Here is a 16,140-nt window from a genome sequence, read left to right as displayed (position 1 = left end):
CATCTGAAACAGTGGGTCTAGGGATGTTTAGGAGTGTGGAAATCTCGCGTACAGATGTATGACACAAGTGACACCCAATCACCTGACCACGTTCGAAGTCCGTGAGTTCCGCGGAGCGCCCCATTCTGCTCTCTAATGATGTCTAATGACTACTAAGGTCGCTGATATGGAGTACTTGTCAGTAGGTGGCAGCACAATGCACGTAATATAAAAAAACGTATGTTTTTGGGATGTCCGGATACTTTTGATCACACTGTGTATATTGCGAAAGAGAAATACAGATGACTGTAAGTTTACGTATTTATAATAATTATGAGCACCAAATATTGGTCTTCCGTAGATAACGTAGTCTTCGTAGTGAATGGCATGCATTACTAAAGAGTACTGAGTAGTTCTGAAGATGGGTTGATCTATTACATGCAAGCAAAGCTTGCATCACACTTACCTTCGAGAATGGTCAAGTTGGTCGGCGGCTGTGGCGGCAAGCAGCGTTTGGCGCAAACTCTCCAGTGCTCCTGCAACATTTATTACTTTTTAGTTGGCTTGTACCATGTGGCCTACATGATAGTAATGCGAGATACATTTATCAAGAACAGCCGCAGGAAGACAGTGAGTTGCATGCTAAGACACGAAACGGATTACAGCTCATCAAGTACTCCTATCCAATGGAGTGCAGTTTTTATGCGGTATTTCACTGCGACTGATACTGCGTCGGCTCCTGTTTTAACTAAATGCGCAAAATCATCTAAACTAAATCAAGAGTAATTGAGTGTCGTTGAATTAAATCAGGTGACGCTGCGCAAATCTGATTAGGAAATGAGACACGAAAAGCAGTAGACGAGTTTTGCTATTTGGAAAGAAAAATGAGTGACTGTGGGAGAAGTAAAGAGGATATGAAATAAAGACTAACAATAGCAAGAAAAACTTTTATGAAGAAAAGAAATATGTCAACGTTAGGTATAAATTTATGTGTTGCGAAACACTGGGCATAAGTGCAGTTGGTGGTGACTGAGGACGTTGTACTGAACAACTTTACGTCAGTATTTACGTCATTTGTAGACTAATAACTATAGCTGTTACGAGTAGTATGTTTTAACGTTTCTTAGTGCTTCCAGGTACGTGTGGCAAGAGCAAACCAGTAATTCTCATTTTCCCCTGGACAGCAGATGAGGTGCACGCTTAAAGGGTAGTCTATACTGACAGGAGTAGTCAACTTAACAATCAGTGATGCAGTTACGACCGTGCGGAAAACGTCAGTATGTATATTATGTGACGTGTTTGTGGGAAGACTGTTCGACGCACAGAAAAAAGCAACCAACACACTGATATGTACACATATTAACGTAGCACATACTGCATGAAAATATCTGTACACGTATCCGTTATATACTGTGTTTCCGAATTGCAGTTGGCAAGGCTGCAAGATAATGTGTCAAACTACGAAGATAAGGATCTTCGTGGTCCCTTTGTAAAACCTTTAGAGTCGGTTCTACTAGTCAATTTCTTTTGGGAGGTTTCCCACATTCATCTCGTCAGATGTCGGATATGGGTTGCATGTTAGTAAAACACAACAAGAATCATAGCTTTCAAAACAAATTCAGTTCAACTTTTAACATTTCGCTCAACATCAAAAAATACATGACATGATAATAATGCAATAAACCGATTATCATAATCAGATGCGTAGCATTGCAATCAAAAAAATTGTTACAGGTCAAATCCAAGTTCAATAAGCTTTTTTAAAATTTTACTCCCTATTTCTCAGCTTTGTGTACAATTAAGAGCATTTTTTGTTGCATATTTATTTCTATATCTACAGGATTTCCTGAAATGATATGATTGTTTTTCCATTTCAGATTTTAATTTTCAATATCAATGAAAAAAATATGTTCTGTATATGTTTTCTTACTTTGTTGCCTAACTCGTTGGGCTTGCCGGATATCTTCACATGTGTGTGTAATTCAGATTGTTAAATCAAAAAGGTGACATCCATATTGATGCTAATAAGATTAAAAGACGTACTTTGTATCTACTATTGAATTATGATTATCTTTTTGGTATTCCATTACTCTACCTCCAAAAAAGTAATGATATGAAAATATTTAATCTTTGAAATAAGTTTTTTTATAATACCTGTCATATAACATTCTTGAGGGCGCGACAAATTCTTAAGCTCAGCAAATCAATAATGTCCAAAACGGAAGTTTTAGAATCTTGCTTATTCTTGGATAAATACGAATGATTGTAAGTTTCTTGAAAATAAATAATGACAGGTCAAATATTGATCCTCCTAGTCGCTTACGAAATAAATTTCCAAGAATGATTGCCTATCGAAGTTGCGGTGTCCGAACGATACATATCAACCATGCGATCGTAAGTCGATCATGCGACTCTGGTGGTGGGCGTGATCAGTTATTTGTGATCGTCAATTTTATCTGTTTCCCGTCGTTCCCTTAGTTGCTCTAAATTACATACCTCCGCGAATTATTTGTGAGTTGCTAGGGAATCCCAGACGATTTATGTGATTAGTGAGTGGGATGTCTGGTGTTCTTGACGTTTCTATGGCGGATTCTCACACATGGAAAAATGTAATTCCATGTTTATCCAGCGTAGAAAATTGTTCGACTTATTGTCGCAAATATGGAGTACTACTGGACGAGGAAAGAAGGGACTGTGTACACTGTGGCGGTGCGAAGTGTGTAAAACTTCGTAAGTACAGTTTCGATGCTGAAATACCGTTACACTTTCATTGTGGACAGTGTGGAGAACGAACGAGTATCAGGAAGAATATATGGTTCGACTCTTCCAAATTAGCCATCCAGACCACCTAATGGACTTTCACAAGATTCCAACACCGACGACGAGTAAGGTAAGTCGTTTGCTTTGCAATTAAAAGTATTTTTGTAACGCTCTTCTTTTGTCGTTGCTGTAGCGACCACCGTAAACATACTCATAACGCCCGCCACCAGAGTCGCATGGCCGATTTACGATCGCACATTAGATATGTATCGTTTGGATCCCGCCACTTCGATAGGCAATAATTCTTGGAAATTGCCCTTAAGTGATTCGTCGTAGAAATCTGGCCTCTTTCTAGAGAAAAAATACTGCAAATAAACCAACCACACCTACTTCTGTAAATACATCCGCATCATATGTTTCTTGTTAAATTATCTGAAACTGAAAATTTCCCCACCTCTTTTATGTTCCTAATGATATTCACGTCTACTGAAAATCCGCTAGTAAAGCATAAGGCAACTTGGAAGAAAATCAAACGAGGGCAACGATGCTGGGCAGTGGCTCACAGAACACAACACGCGATGTCACTAAATAAAAAATCTCGTAAAAATCAAGGAAGGAGATCATTCGTTTCCTGACTGGAGATGTAAATAAATGCTCACCGGAAGCCAACGCGGCCGCAGGTCGTCGCTTCATGAAATTCGAATGAGGGAGTCAAATGGTGATGCATAAAGCAGCTACGAGCTTCTCCAGATAGGCGACTTTGAACGAATTTTCATTTCCGCGTTTCCCTACCGATGTCCTTGGGCAGAATCATTAAGAAGAAATTTGCAGAATTCATTTCATCAGCCGGCCGTTGTGGCCGAGCGGTTCTAGGCACTTGAGTCCGGAACCGCGCTGCTGCTACGGTCGCAGGTTCGAATCCTGCCTCGGGCATGGATGTGTGTGCTGTTCTTAGGTTTAAGTAGTTAGGTTTAAGTAGTTCTAAGTCTAGGGGACTGATGACCTCAGATAATAAGTCCCATAGTGCTCAGAGCCATAGGAACCATCATTTCATTAGGCTCAAGAGTAAAGTTAGCAATCCATTATTTTCTTTGACGCTAGCAGTCCTACAGCTAAACAGAAACCTGTACCATGTCGTCCTAGTTTTTTGACGTCTACGTACTACACTCAATATCAGCTGTAACTCTGCATGTCTGCCACTACTATTTTCCACACTGCTGCTCCTTCCAGCGCCAAGCTACCAATACCTTGATGTCGTAGGACATTTCACACTAACACACTCCTTCTCCTGGAAATATCTTCCATAGACTTCTTTCTTCACCTATGATTTTAGTAACCTTTCCATTTTGTATTTTGTCTGCCTACATAATTTTTACTACTCTTCAACAATACAACATTTCAAATGTTTCTCGGTTCTTCTTCTATGGTTTTCCTGTGGTTCACATTTCACTTACGTACAGTACTGCGGTGAGACACCCACTTTCACGAACTTCTTGCACATAACAGTATTACACCACTGGCTATTAAAACCATAGTACCTTGAAGACGCATATAACAAACGTCAAAATGGCATGAAGCGTACAGCATGTGTGGGCATGCAAATGATTGGCCTTAGAGCACAACCGTACAAATTAGGTATTAACAACGTCATCTACATTATGCATATAAGGAAAGACAATACAGCAGGTTTCTCAGTCAGAAATTGCATTTGAATGTCGGTTGTTTGTGGCAGTGGCAGGATTGTGGCCCGTTGAGACTGCGGTCTTTTGTTCCGTGATAGTGCTATTAGCGTCGGTCAGTATCCCACGATTGTCATGTAAGTAAGGAGTCGATGAGTTCCGGAGGACCATACTCAATCAATGCAGAATCTCAGCAGCTCCATGCGACTAGCGCCCGAGAGGACAGCGCATTGTCCATTCTGTCATTCAGCATCATAAAGCCACTTCGCGTGTCTTTGTCTAGAAAATGGGTTTATTTGCAGTAAGACACGTATCCACATGCACAGTTTTGTTTTATACGACCAATCAGGATAATGTAAAACTGCAGTTCTTCTTCCTTCTTTGTTGTTTCCTACTTTTGCATTACTCCTTCATCTTCTCCCCATGCTGTGTTTTCCATTCTTCTGTCCTTGTTGTTCCCAGTTTCTTATTTCTTGTACATTGAAAACTTATAAATTTAGTATTTTATTATTATTATTATTTATTATTGTTGTGTTTATTAAATCCATTCTCCATGGGCTGCAATCTACACCACCTTTCCGAAAATTTACTTTATACTTGCTGTTTCTTTTTTTGGATCAGTTTATAGCTAAATGGAAACTAAAAATTATTAGAAACTCATTAACACAGCATAGAAATTTCCACATTGTAGGGCATCCAGGGTAATACAGGTCACGTTATGACATTTTAATGAATAGTTATTTCCTGTCAGCTGCTTAAACTTTATTGTTGTTTCGTACTATAAGCTTATAGTACGAAAGAACAATAAAGTCTAAGAAGCTAACAGGAAATAGTTATTCATTAACAAAACTAAAATTCGAAATTGGTTTAAAAAAGGCTAAGTTAACATACAGAGTCCCCTCAACAGCCGCTGGTTATGTGCCTCTCCTGGAAAAGATTCGTGGTTTGCTCGCACACCGTCAGGGATCTACAGCCAGTTAGAAGCTGTTACTACTGTAATGTCTCGTATGCCTTCCATTTTCCATCGTGGGTAGAAATTATGTTGTAAATTTTTTATAAAACATTAATTGGTAAATCAGTGAGTGAGCTCGAACTGAGATTACGAAAAGTCACAGATAAGGGTTAAATAATGCACACCTGTGCTAGTCTTCTCATATTCTTACTTCCGTAGAGGAAGACAACATGCATCCATATTTTGAAAAAAGAGTTACAGTCCGTTATTAGAGAGAAGCGCTCGTAAAAGATATAAAGTTTCCATTCTACCAAACTGCTGCATTAAGCTCAAATAATTTATATTAATTAAGACTGATTGTTTTGAAAAGTTAAAAGATTAGATTTCGCATAATCAAATGTTATTATATGAGACATGGTACAAAATAAAGAAAAAGTATATAAAACATTTGTATCATTATTTCACAAACGATGCTAATACTATTTGAAGTTGTTTCCCCAGATCCCGCTTCAAATCGGCAGTCAAAATTAATTTTATAAGATCTGCCCCACATTCAATTGCCTTTACTGTGTCGCACGAATCGTAAATTATGTCTAACAAAATAAGAGGGGTGGATATTACGCTGCACCTATGGAAAGTACAATTACGTCTACTGCCACCAGTATATTTCACTAAATTTGTGGAATTCCCGAATTTTTTTAAGCGAAACTGCAATTCTAAATGCCACATAATCTATGTGGCTTATATTTTCAAAATAAACGAAACCGCTGTAACCCTGGACAACTACATTAAAAGCTACTATCCCTTAACCACTGAATAACATGTGGGTAAACGTTCAGATACCGTCCGCTACACGGCCTTGCAGCTGTTCAAATCAACAATGGCCACAGGTGATGGTCTCAACGATGTGGGTGATGTAGGCGAAAGTCACAATTTAATTCGATGCATCGAATCTGCTTCACGTAGTATGTCATTAACTACCACTCAGACTGTGTGTGTTGCGTGCTCTAAGCCTGTTTTTGTGATTTCCCAGACACCTGTTGAAATTTACATTTTAAAATTATGAGGAAATCGCATCTGCCATACTGTTGACAGTCTTCCCCGACAGTGGTCCTTAAAAGTTACATGTAGTCGATTTTCTTCTATTACCTCTTCTCTATGTAGCTTACTCTGGAGAGTCATCCACTCCACAATCACATTCACCTCTCTGCTGGCGTTGTATTCTTGAAAGGCGCTCTGAAATAAGGGCCGCGCCGAGTCAACAGCTGAATGTAATGCCTCGTCTGGGTGAGATATAATGTAGCTACAGCCTTTCCCGGATGTTTGGAGGGATTCCATAGACCTGCCAAACTTTATCAGGTGAGTTCCAGTTGCTTTGCCAGCTATCCATCGGCCAGGGCGTCAGCTGGACTTTATTGCAAATTCCATGCGTTAAACCTGGAACTTTTGATGGTAACATCGACTCTCTTTCAGTAACCGTGTTTTTGTTGTTGTCTCCTTCAAATTCTGAAGGTGGCAAGGCTAAAATACAGGGAGCGGAAAGCTATTTAAAATTTGTACAGAAACCAGATGGCAGTTATAAAAGTCGAGTGGTACGAAAGGGAAGCAGTGATTGAGAAGGGAGTGAGACAGGGCTGTAGCCTATCCCCGATGTTATTCAATCTGTATATTGACCAAGCAGTAAAGAAAATAAAAGAAATTCCGTAGATAAGAAATAAAAATTTTGAAGTTTGCCGACGATATTGTAACTCTGTCAGAGACAGCAATGAACCTGGAAGAGCAGGTGAACGGAATGGACAGTGTCTTGAAAGGAGGATGTAAGATAAACATCAACAAAAGGAAAACGAGGATAATGGAATAAAGTCGAATTAATTGAGGTGATGCAGAGGGAATTAGAAAGTAGGACACTTAAAGTAGTAGCCGAGTTTTGCTATTTGGGAAGCAAAATAACTGATGATGGTTGAAGTAGAGAGGATACAAAATGTAGACTGGCTATGGCAAGGAAAGCGTTTCTGAAGAAGAGAAATTTGTTAGCATCGAGTATAGATTTAAGTGTTAGGAAGTCATTTCTGAAAGTATATGTATGGAGTGTAGCATGAAACGGAAGTGAAACATGGACGATAAGCAGTTTAGACAAGACGAGAATAGAAGCTTTCGAAATGTGGTGCTACAGAAGAATGCTGAAGATTAGATGGGTAGATCAAGTAACTAATGAGGAGGTACTGAATAGAACTGGGGAGAAGAGGAATTTGTGGCCCAACTTGTCTAGATGAAGGGATCGGTTGGTAGGACATGTTCTGAGGCATCAAGGGATCATCAATTTAGTATTGGAGGGAAGCGTGGATGGTAAAAATCATAGAGCGAGATCAAGAGATGAATACACTAAGCAGAATCAGAAGGATGTAGGTTGCAGTAGGTACTCGGAAATGAAGAGGCTTGCACAGGATAAAGTAGCATGGAGAGCTCCATTAAACTGAAGACCATACAATAACAAGAGCAACACTATCTGTTTGTAATATTTCTAAAATCACACCCAGTTATCCTACTAGAGCGGTTCCAAATGCTCTAGTTAGCCTTATTGACGAGCCCCTCAGCGTCTCCTGCAAGATATTTCCACATCGAGCTTTTGTCATGAGCAACTGCACCACGATAATTTCAAGTGTGAGGCCATCTAAAACTTGTTAATTCGAATTATTTCGTCAGTTCTTCAGATAATTGTTTTGTCTTTCAGTTTCAACTCTTGGCACCCAAACACTGGCCATGAAGCAAGTGATGGACGCAAATACATTTTGTTAGCTACTGATTGCCAACAATGGAAGTCTGTAGGCGGTAGGTAGTTCCTGCTGCTATTACGCTTCACTTTAGACGCTTCGGAGCTGCGTTGATGATGCGCTATGGATAGATTAATTTTTCTTCTTGGTATATGCCCAGGTTGTGCACACAGCCTGTCTATGGATCGAATTGTCTTCCAACTTCAGAGCTGTATTTCTGTTAACGGTAAGTTTATCTTTCAGCAACATATACGTTGTCTTCGTTACTGATACTGATAGTGTATTATTTCTGCACTAATATTGCGTCACCAACGACTGTAATTGCTCTCTCTTCCGAAGTTATAAATTGGATTTGTGAGCTCCGTGTAAACGAAGAACGTGAAACAGCTTCCAGTTTATTAACGTATGGAAACAAAATCCAGTCGTGTAATGTAAATCCACATATCGGTTTCTTGAACTGTAAAGAATAAAATTATCTCACTTCATTGCATATATACGCTGATATTTGTAGTATCATAGGACAAAACTTGATACGATGATCTACATTGTAACCTAAAATTATTCATGAAGAACAGTACAAAAAGCATAAGGCGAGTCAATATGTACTTCAGAAGCCATAGACATAATGAAGGGCCGGCCGAAGTGGCCGTGCGGTTAAAGGCGCTGCAGTCTGGAACCGCAAAACCGCTACGGTCGCAGGTTCGAATCTTGCCTCGGGCATGGATGTTTGTGATGTCCTTAGGTTAGTTAGGTTTAACTAGTTCTAAGTTCTAGGGGACTAATGACCTCAGCAGTTGAGTCCCATAGTGCTCAGAGCCATTTGAACCATTGAACCATAATGAAGGCACAACAGAATTCACAATACATAATCGTCGGATATTCTTATTTTCCAGTGACGTCATTTCATGCCACTGCGTCTGCAAGGATTTCATCCTCCTACTTCCATTCATTTCATTGCAGTGAACTAATTCATATCTCATTTTATTCGATTTACAGAGCGCTTTCAGAATCTTAACTGGAAGAACGCCAAAAGCAGATACAGGACTGAATATTGTTAAAAAGACGGAAAAATAATACTGGCGAGAAAGAATATGAAACCTTGTGTGAATAAAATATTAGTACATGAAAAAGTTAACGGAATTGTTATGAGCGTTAGAATTATTCATATGCCATATTTTCGTACAAGAGTAAATAAAAGAATCCACACAAAATGTTGAGTAAATAATAATTAATAAAGAGAAAATATCAATTTCCTTCATCTGTCCAAAGAGACCTGACAAGTCTCTGATTGTTCCATAATTTTAGACCCATAAGGAACATCACATCAACCACTAGGATGCAGTTCAGTTACATGTTCTTCCAGTTAATCGTATTAAACTGTTCAAAAAACATTCCAGTTTCTGCGATTGTGTCAACAGATCATAATTCTACGAGGACAGTTCAATAAGTAATGCAACACATTTTTTTTCTCGGCCAATTTTGGTTGAAGAAACCGGAAATTTCTTGTGGAATATTTTCAAACATTCCCGCTTCGTCTCGTATAGTTTCATTGACTTCCGACAGGTGGCAGCGCTGTACGGAGCTGTTAAAATGGCGTCTGTAACGGATGTGTGTTGCAAACAATGGGCAGTGATCGAGTTTCTTTTGGCGGAAAACCAGGGCATCTCAGATATTCATAGGCGCTTGCAGAATGTCTACGGTGATCTGGCAGTGGACAAAAGCACGGTGAGTCGTTGGGCAAAGCGTGTGTCATCATCGCCGCAAGGTCAAGCAAGACTGTCTGATATCCCGCGTGCGGGCCGGCCGTGCACAGCTGTGACTCCTGCAATGGCGGAGCGTGCGAACACACTCGTTCGAGATGACCGACAGATCACCATCAAACAACTCAGTGCTTAACTTGACATCTCTGTTGGTAGTGCTGTCACAATTGTTCACCAGTTGGGATATTCAAAGGTTTGTTTCCGCTGGGTCCCTTGTTGTCTAACCGAACACCATAAAGAGCAAAGGAGAACCATCTGTGCGGAATTGCTTGCTCGTCATGTGGCTGAGAGTGACAATTTCTTGTCAAAGATTGTTACAGGCGATGAAACATGGGTTCATCATTTCGAACCTGAAACAAAACGGCAATCAATGGAGTGGCGCCACACCCACTCCCCTACCAAGAAAAAGTTTAGCCATACCCTCAGCCGGTAAAGTCATGGTTACAGTCTTCTGGGACGCTGAAGGGGTTATTCTGTTCGATGTCCTTCTCCATGGTCAAACGATCAACTCTGAAGTGTATTGTGCTACTCTTCAGAAATTGAAGAAACGACTTCAGCATGTTCGTAGGCACAAAAATCTGAACGAACTTCTCCTTCTTCATGACAACGCAAGACCTCACACAAGTCTTCGCACCCGAGAGGAGCTCACAAAACTTCAGTGGACTGTTCTTCCTCATGCACCCTACAGCCCCGATCTCACACCGTCGGATTTACACATGTTTGGCCCAATGAAGGACGCAATCCGTGGGAGGCACTACGCGGATGATGAAGACGTTATTGATGCAGTACGACGTTGGCTCCGACATCGACCAGTGGAATGGTACTGTGCAGGCATACAGGCCCTCATTTCAAGGTGGCGTAAGGCCGTAGCATTGAATGGAGATTACGCTGAAAAATAGTGTTGTGTAGCTAAAAGATTGGGGAATAACTTGGTGTATTTCAATGCTGAATAAAACAACCCCTGTTTCAGAAAAAAATGTGTTGCATTACTTATTGAACTGCCCTCGTAGGTAGAATTTAACCATATGTTACTTTTTTGTCTGAAGAGTATGTCCCAAATAAATTTCTGTTAACCTCAGAGATCGTATATATCTGTTCCCATTGACAAAACATTTTCTAAAAGTCTGTAGGCAATCCAGTTTCTTCGGCTGTGACGACAGTTGATAGTTCATTACGAAAATCAAATTATATGTTTTTGTTAATCTCAGAAGTGGAATATACGTGTTTCCACTGATAGAATTTGTATTCTAGTAGTGCGTAGATATTTCAGTTTCTGCAACTGTGACAACAGCTCATAGTTCATTAGGAGAATTAAACCGCATGTTACGTTCTTGGGTTAATAAAATGTCACCACTGATGTAAAGTGTATCCTAGAACTCTGCAGGCACAAAGTCTGGCAGAGCTCTTTTCGTATTTTTGTCTGAAATTAGTACACACAAGCAACTCAGTAGCAGTACGCTTTTGTTTTATAAAATACTACCGTCTAACCATTGATAATTCATTGGTCTTCTACGAGTAATGTTAGCATACTGATGTTGTGAAATACATTTGTCTGTATGTATTTATTTTTTAAATTGCTGCTGATTGCCAGAGGTCGGTGTATATATGAGACTTTTTACATTAATCTTCGACCGTACAGTTACAGTTGGTAACGGAAATATATGCAGTCTCCTCTTGCTAATTTGAACCTCGATACGTCAAATTTCTCGATAAGTCGAACTTGTCAAGTCCCTTGAAAAATCTTTGAAAAATCGAGGAAATCTTATTTGTATTAGTACACTCGATAAATCGAAGCTTTTGTCATGAGCAACTGCACCACGATAATTTCAAGTGTGCGGCCATCAAAAACTCGATAATTCGAATTATTTCGTCAGTTCTTCAGATAATTGTTTCGTCTTTCAGCTTCAACTCTTGGCGACATTCTTTTGTTTTCGTAACAGTGCATAGCTTACTACAATTCATAATTCAGCTGTAAAACTGACTTTGCAGAAAACGCGGGTTATTGAGCGAATAGAATGTGGAGTGAAAAAAACTAGTATATAACGAAAGATTTCAGAATTGCGTCATCCATGCTGTCGACAAACGTGAAACAGAAAGGTAAGCTTGGTTATCATAAACAGGGGGAAGCAAGCAGTGCGAGATCTGTTCCCGACTCCTGAAGAATGCATATTGAAATGGTTGAATCAATATCAAGAATAAAATATCCCTATTGGAGGTTATTCATTTAAAAAAACACAAGCCACTCGTTGTTAGTCTATAAGATAAAACGTTTGCCCGCTTTGCCGCAAGTGAAGAGTGGCTCACTAACTTAAAAAATGATTCAAATGGCTCTGAGCACTATGGGACTTAACATCTGAGGTCAGCAGTCCCCTAGAACTTAGAACTACTTAAACCTAACTAACCTAAGGACATCACACACATCCATGCCCGAGGAAGGATTCGAACCTGCGACCGTAGCGGTCGCGCAGTTCCAGACTGAAGCGCCTAGAACCGCTCGGCCACACAGGCCGGCCACTAACTTAAAAAAAAAGACATACCGGTAACTTGATTTTAAGAAGATTTTTGGAACAAAAACGAGGGTTGATAAAATAGTTTGCTTAGCATGGAAAAATGAATGATATAGGAATTTCTTATGTATGCGCGGAAATTTGTGTTTGTCTTTCCTTTTAATTGTTAAAATAAAAAATAATTAAGCTGTAAAAATTAAACTTCATTTTGAATTATAGTTGTTACCTTCTGCTTCCTTTAACATAGGCATACATACACTATTGAAACAACAGTTCTATCTTTCAACTTTATGCCCTTACTTCTAATTTTACCCGATGCCACCTTGAGCAGTCAAATTCGCATTAAATCGAACTCTCAATCATCCGAACTTTTTGTTAGGTTCTTGATGTTGGAGTCATTGATAGTCGACTGCAATTGTACCCTGCTGTGTTCTCGAATTCTTACTCTGTTCATTTTCGTATTGTATGTCGATAAAAATCAAATAAATAATTGCACACACCTTTTTTGGAACGTCAAAGGAAAGACGAGGAAGTCCCTAACTCATTAAAGTAGTGTATAACATGAACAGATAGCTTACTAACAGTTACCTTGTGATAATGAAACAGTGAAATTATAAAAGAGGCTACAGCAGGCAGGAAGAAAACAGGTTGTAGACGTATTTCAGCACCTTCCTGAACAAGCATGAATCACACAGTTAACGAATTAATTTGCAAAAATGAATGAGTGATGCAGCGCTTTACAATTCAAAAATCAGTTTTTATCAACTCACAGCCATTCGGAGCATCAGTGGGTGACTTAAAAATGAAACAAAAAAATCAAATTTCAATAGGGCGCATATGCTGAATTCTTCATTAAGAATGTGCATATTTCATAACCTGGATGGGAAACAATAAACAAAAAGATGTCGCTATTCTGATCAAGAAATGCTTTGGAAGTTGCAGAAACATGAAATCAGCACGGAGTCTAAGAACTCAGTTCTTCTCACAGTGCATCTAGGACTTGGTGATAACATCATGAGTTCCACAAGTAGACGCAGATCAGTTTCCATCCAATACATTCCCAAGGAAAGACAAATAGATATTGTACTACATCATGTACTGTCATTGGTCTACATAATAGAATCTAAATTTAGATGTAGAGGTTTCACGTCATTGAAGCGTAAGATAGGATTTGGGAAATCTTCAGTTGGGATCGTAATTGCTACTCACTCTCTTTCCTGGAGTTTACCTTGTACATCACACGTCGTTTTCGCTTTCCACTGGTAGGAAACGTCACACAAACCGTTAAATCAACTCTGAACAGTGTCACCGACGGCGAGACTTCTTGCTAGGAAATACTCTGTAATATCTACAGGTGTCTCGTGCATGCGTGAGTAGTGAGGGGGGTGGGGGGTGAATACTGTGTTCAAGTGCAGCCTGCTTTATTAGTGGATCATCAAAACGTTCATATGTGCTCGTAAGTTATGTTTGCACAAGCGTAATTTGACACGTAAACAAACTGTGCACTTTGAAGTTGTTACCCCCACCCCTGCTTCTCTTTTGCTATTGATTGAAAGCAAATGGTGGGAAATTCAAATGGGTGCCACCCTAATGGCTGAGTTATCTTAGCTACAATGATTTGATCCAAAAATGGCGGGAAACTCAAATTGATGTTTCTCTATTGACTGAATTGTTATAATTTCTTTGAGTTATGACCCAAGAAATGAGGTCAGACATTTTGTCATTAGAGTAGTTTTGTGATATAACATGCAACTACCAGAAAACACACCAACGCAGCACTAACGTATAATTTTAACTTCTTTAATGAAATAGTTCTAACATTATCAGTGTGTTCTATACTTACTGACATATTAGAATCTTTTAAAGAACTCATCTTTTCTTTACCAATACTTTACAGTTCACTTACTGACACGTTAAAAGAAATTTGTTCACTATCACTAGAGGGCGCTACGCCGCAAAGAAAGCTCGTCTTAACGATAAACGCCGCACCAGCTGAGGCAGGGCATGACGCATCGCTCTCCTCGGAATATGTGCATGACATTCGTACGAACTAGTCGATAGTATACAATATACTGGCACTTTTATGTGTTGGTGCATTATCTTTTAAAAAGAGCTCCTGGAATTTTCGTCTATATCATCTGTCACTCAGTTTTATTGTTCTATCAATAATCAGAAACCCGTACTGTGTGTGATTCTAGCAGTCTCCACGTATGGTTATAAATTCATTCAATTTCGTGTCAGTACCTACGTGTGTTTTAAACTGTATTGTTTGAAAGCAATAATAAGGTTTATGTTATCCCTTGCTAAGTGCTTCGAGATCCTAGAGTATGTTTGGCTCAAATAAATGACATCAGCCCCAATATCATGACCGAAAGAGAAATATGTGAGTGATCCTGGTTTTCCACAGCTATATCGCCAAATATGAAAACAGTGTTCATCTTCACTCTTTCTGGTGGGGGGATATCACCATTGGCCGCGCGGGATTAGCCGAGAGGTCTCAGGCGGTGCAGTCATAGACTGTGCGGCTGGTCCCGGCGGAGGTTCGAGTCCTCCCTTGGGCATGGGTGTGTGTGTTTGTCCTTAGGATAATTTAGGTTAAGTAGTGTGTAAGCTTAGGGACTGATGACCTTCGCAGTTAAGTCCCGTAAGATTTCACACACATTTGAACATTTTGATATCACCATTTTTGCTGAATGACGTGTATGTTACACCATCAGAGCTGGTCAGTATCTCCTGTAACAGCTGTTATTTGGGCTGAAATAATGTGTTTGAAAATATGTACACATGTTGGAAGCGAATACCATCAGGACGTGTTAGCAATATCGTAACTGCGTTCGTCTGCTGCTATCCAATGGAGGTACAATTTTGGCTCGTATACTGTTGGACAGGAATGGTCCATTCTTCTTCTTCTTCTTCTGGTTTTGAGTGTCATTGCGGGACTAGTTGGTTACGACAAAGTCCTTGTCATGAGGGTGTTTCATGCATATGGCCATGGTGATGACTATAGGTTTACATTAGCATGCAGCGGATTTTACAGAGAGAAAAACGAAACGCTTGTGGGTCTTACAATTATGTTGTATTTATAAATTCTTAAATACAGTTAATATATATGTACGTGCTTAAATAAAAACGTAGTTCAGTGTCTACATCTAGCATGGCTGGTTCCTACATTTTTCCAAACAGGTGAACGAGAATTTCTTCCAGTGGATGCGAAGTTTGGTGCGCTAACTCCGACCAATGAGTCTACATCTGTACACATATGGCTGGCAGCTTAGCCGCTTGTCTAGAGTATGCTGGTTCACTTAACCGGTACACGTTACATTTTTCAATGTTTGCTCCTGCAGATGAGAGCATTTTTTCTCATTAAAGTTAAACCATTCGTGGAAAACCCCCAACAGAGATCGTATGATAAGGTAGTAACACTGAGAGACCTTGAACATGGCAGCAATTTTCACTGAAGTATCACACAGGCGAATCCACTCATCCACGGATAATATAACTTTTATATCACTATATCGAGGATTTTTGGTAACCACCATTGAGTAGAGCTCACGATCTGACAAAATTCCCACGCCGACGTCTTTGCTGTCATTGCTGTTTCATTGTTTTCACGTCGGATGGCTTTCCCTCATCTGTAAGAAGAAAGTAACTAATCACTGGAAGCGTAATCCCTGCACAGTAAATCTCATTTTCACAACTGCTGACATCACGTGAGTGGACAACATTGAGTGT

The 16,140-nt window shown here is 39.7% G+C and overlaps 1 protein-coding gene across 1 annotated transcript in view; it reads right to left on the bottom strand.

The window, feature by feature from the left end:
* The window catches only part of LOC124605992, a 230,835-nt gene that overhangs the window by 156,730 nt on the left and 57,965 nt on the right, over positions 1-16,140 (bottom strand). Inside the window, exon 2 of the mRNA XM_047137954.1 lies at positions 446-515. Coding sequence (XP_046993910.1) covers positions 446-515 — 70 coding nt within the window. The remainder of the gene's footprint in view (positions 1-445; positions 516-16,140) is intronic.

The sequence above is a fragment of the Schistocerca americana genome, chromosome 3 (genome assembly GCF_021461395.2).
Source record: "Schistocerca americana isolate TAMUIC-IGC-003095 chromosome 3, iqSchAmer2.1, whole genome shotgun sequence".
NCBI classification, from domain to species: Eukaryota; Metazoa; Arthropoda; class Insecta; order Orthoptera; family Acrididae; genus Schistocerca; species Schistocerca americana.
Note: the sequence above shows the minus strand (reverse complement) of the source record. Positions and strands in the feature narration are given on the sequence as shown.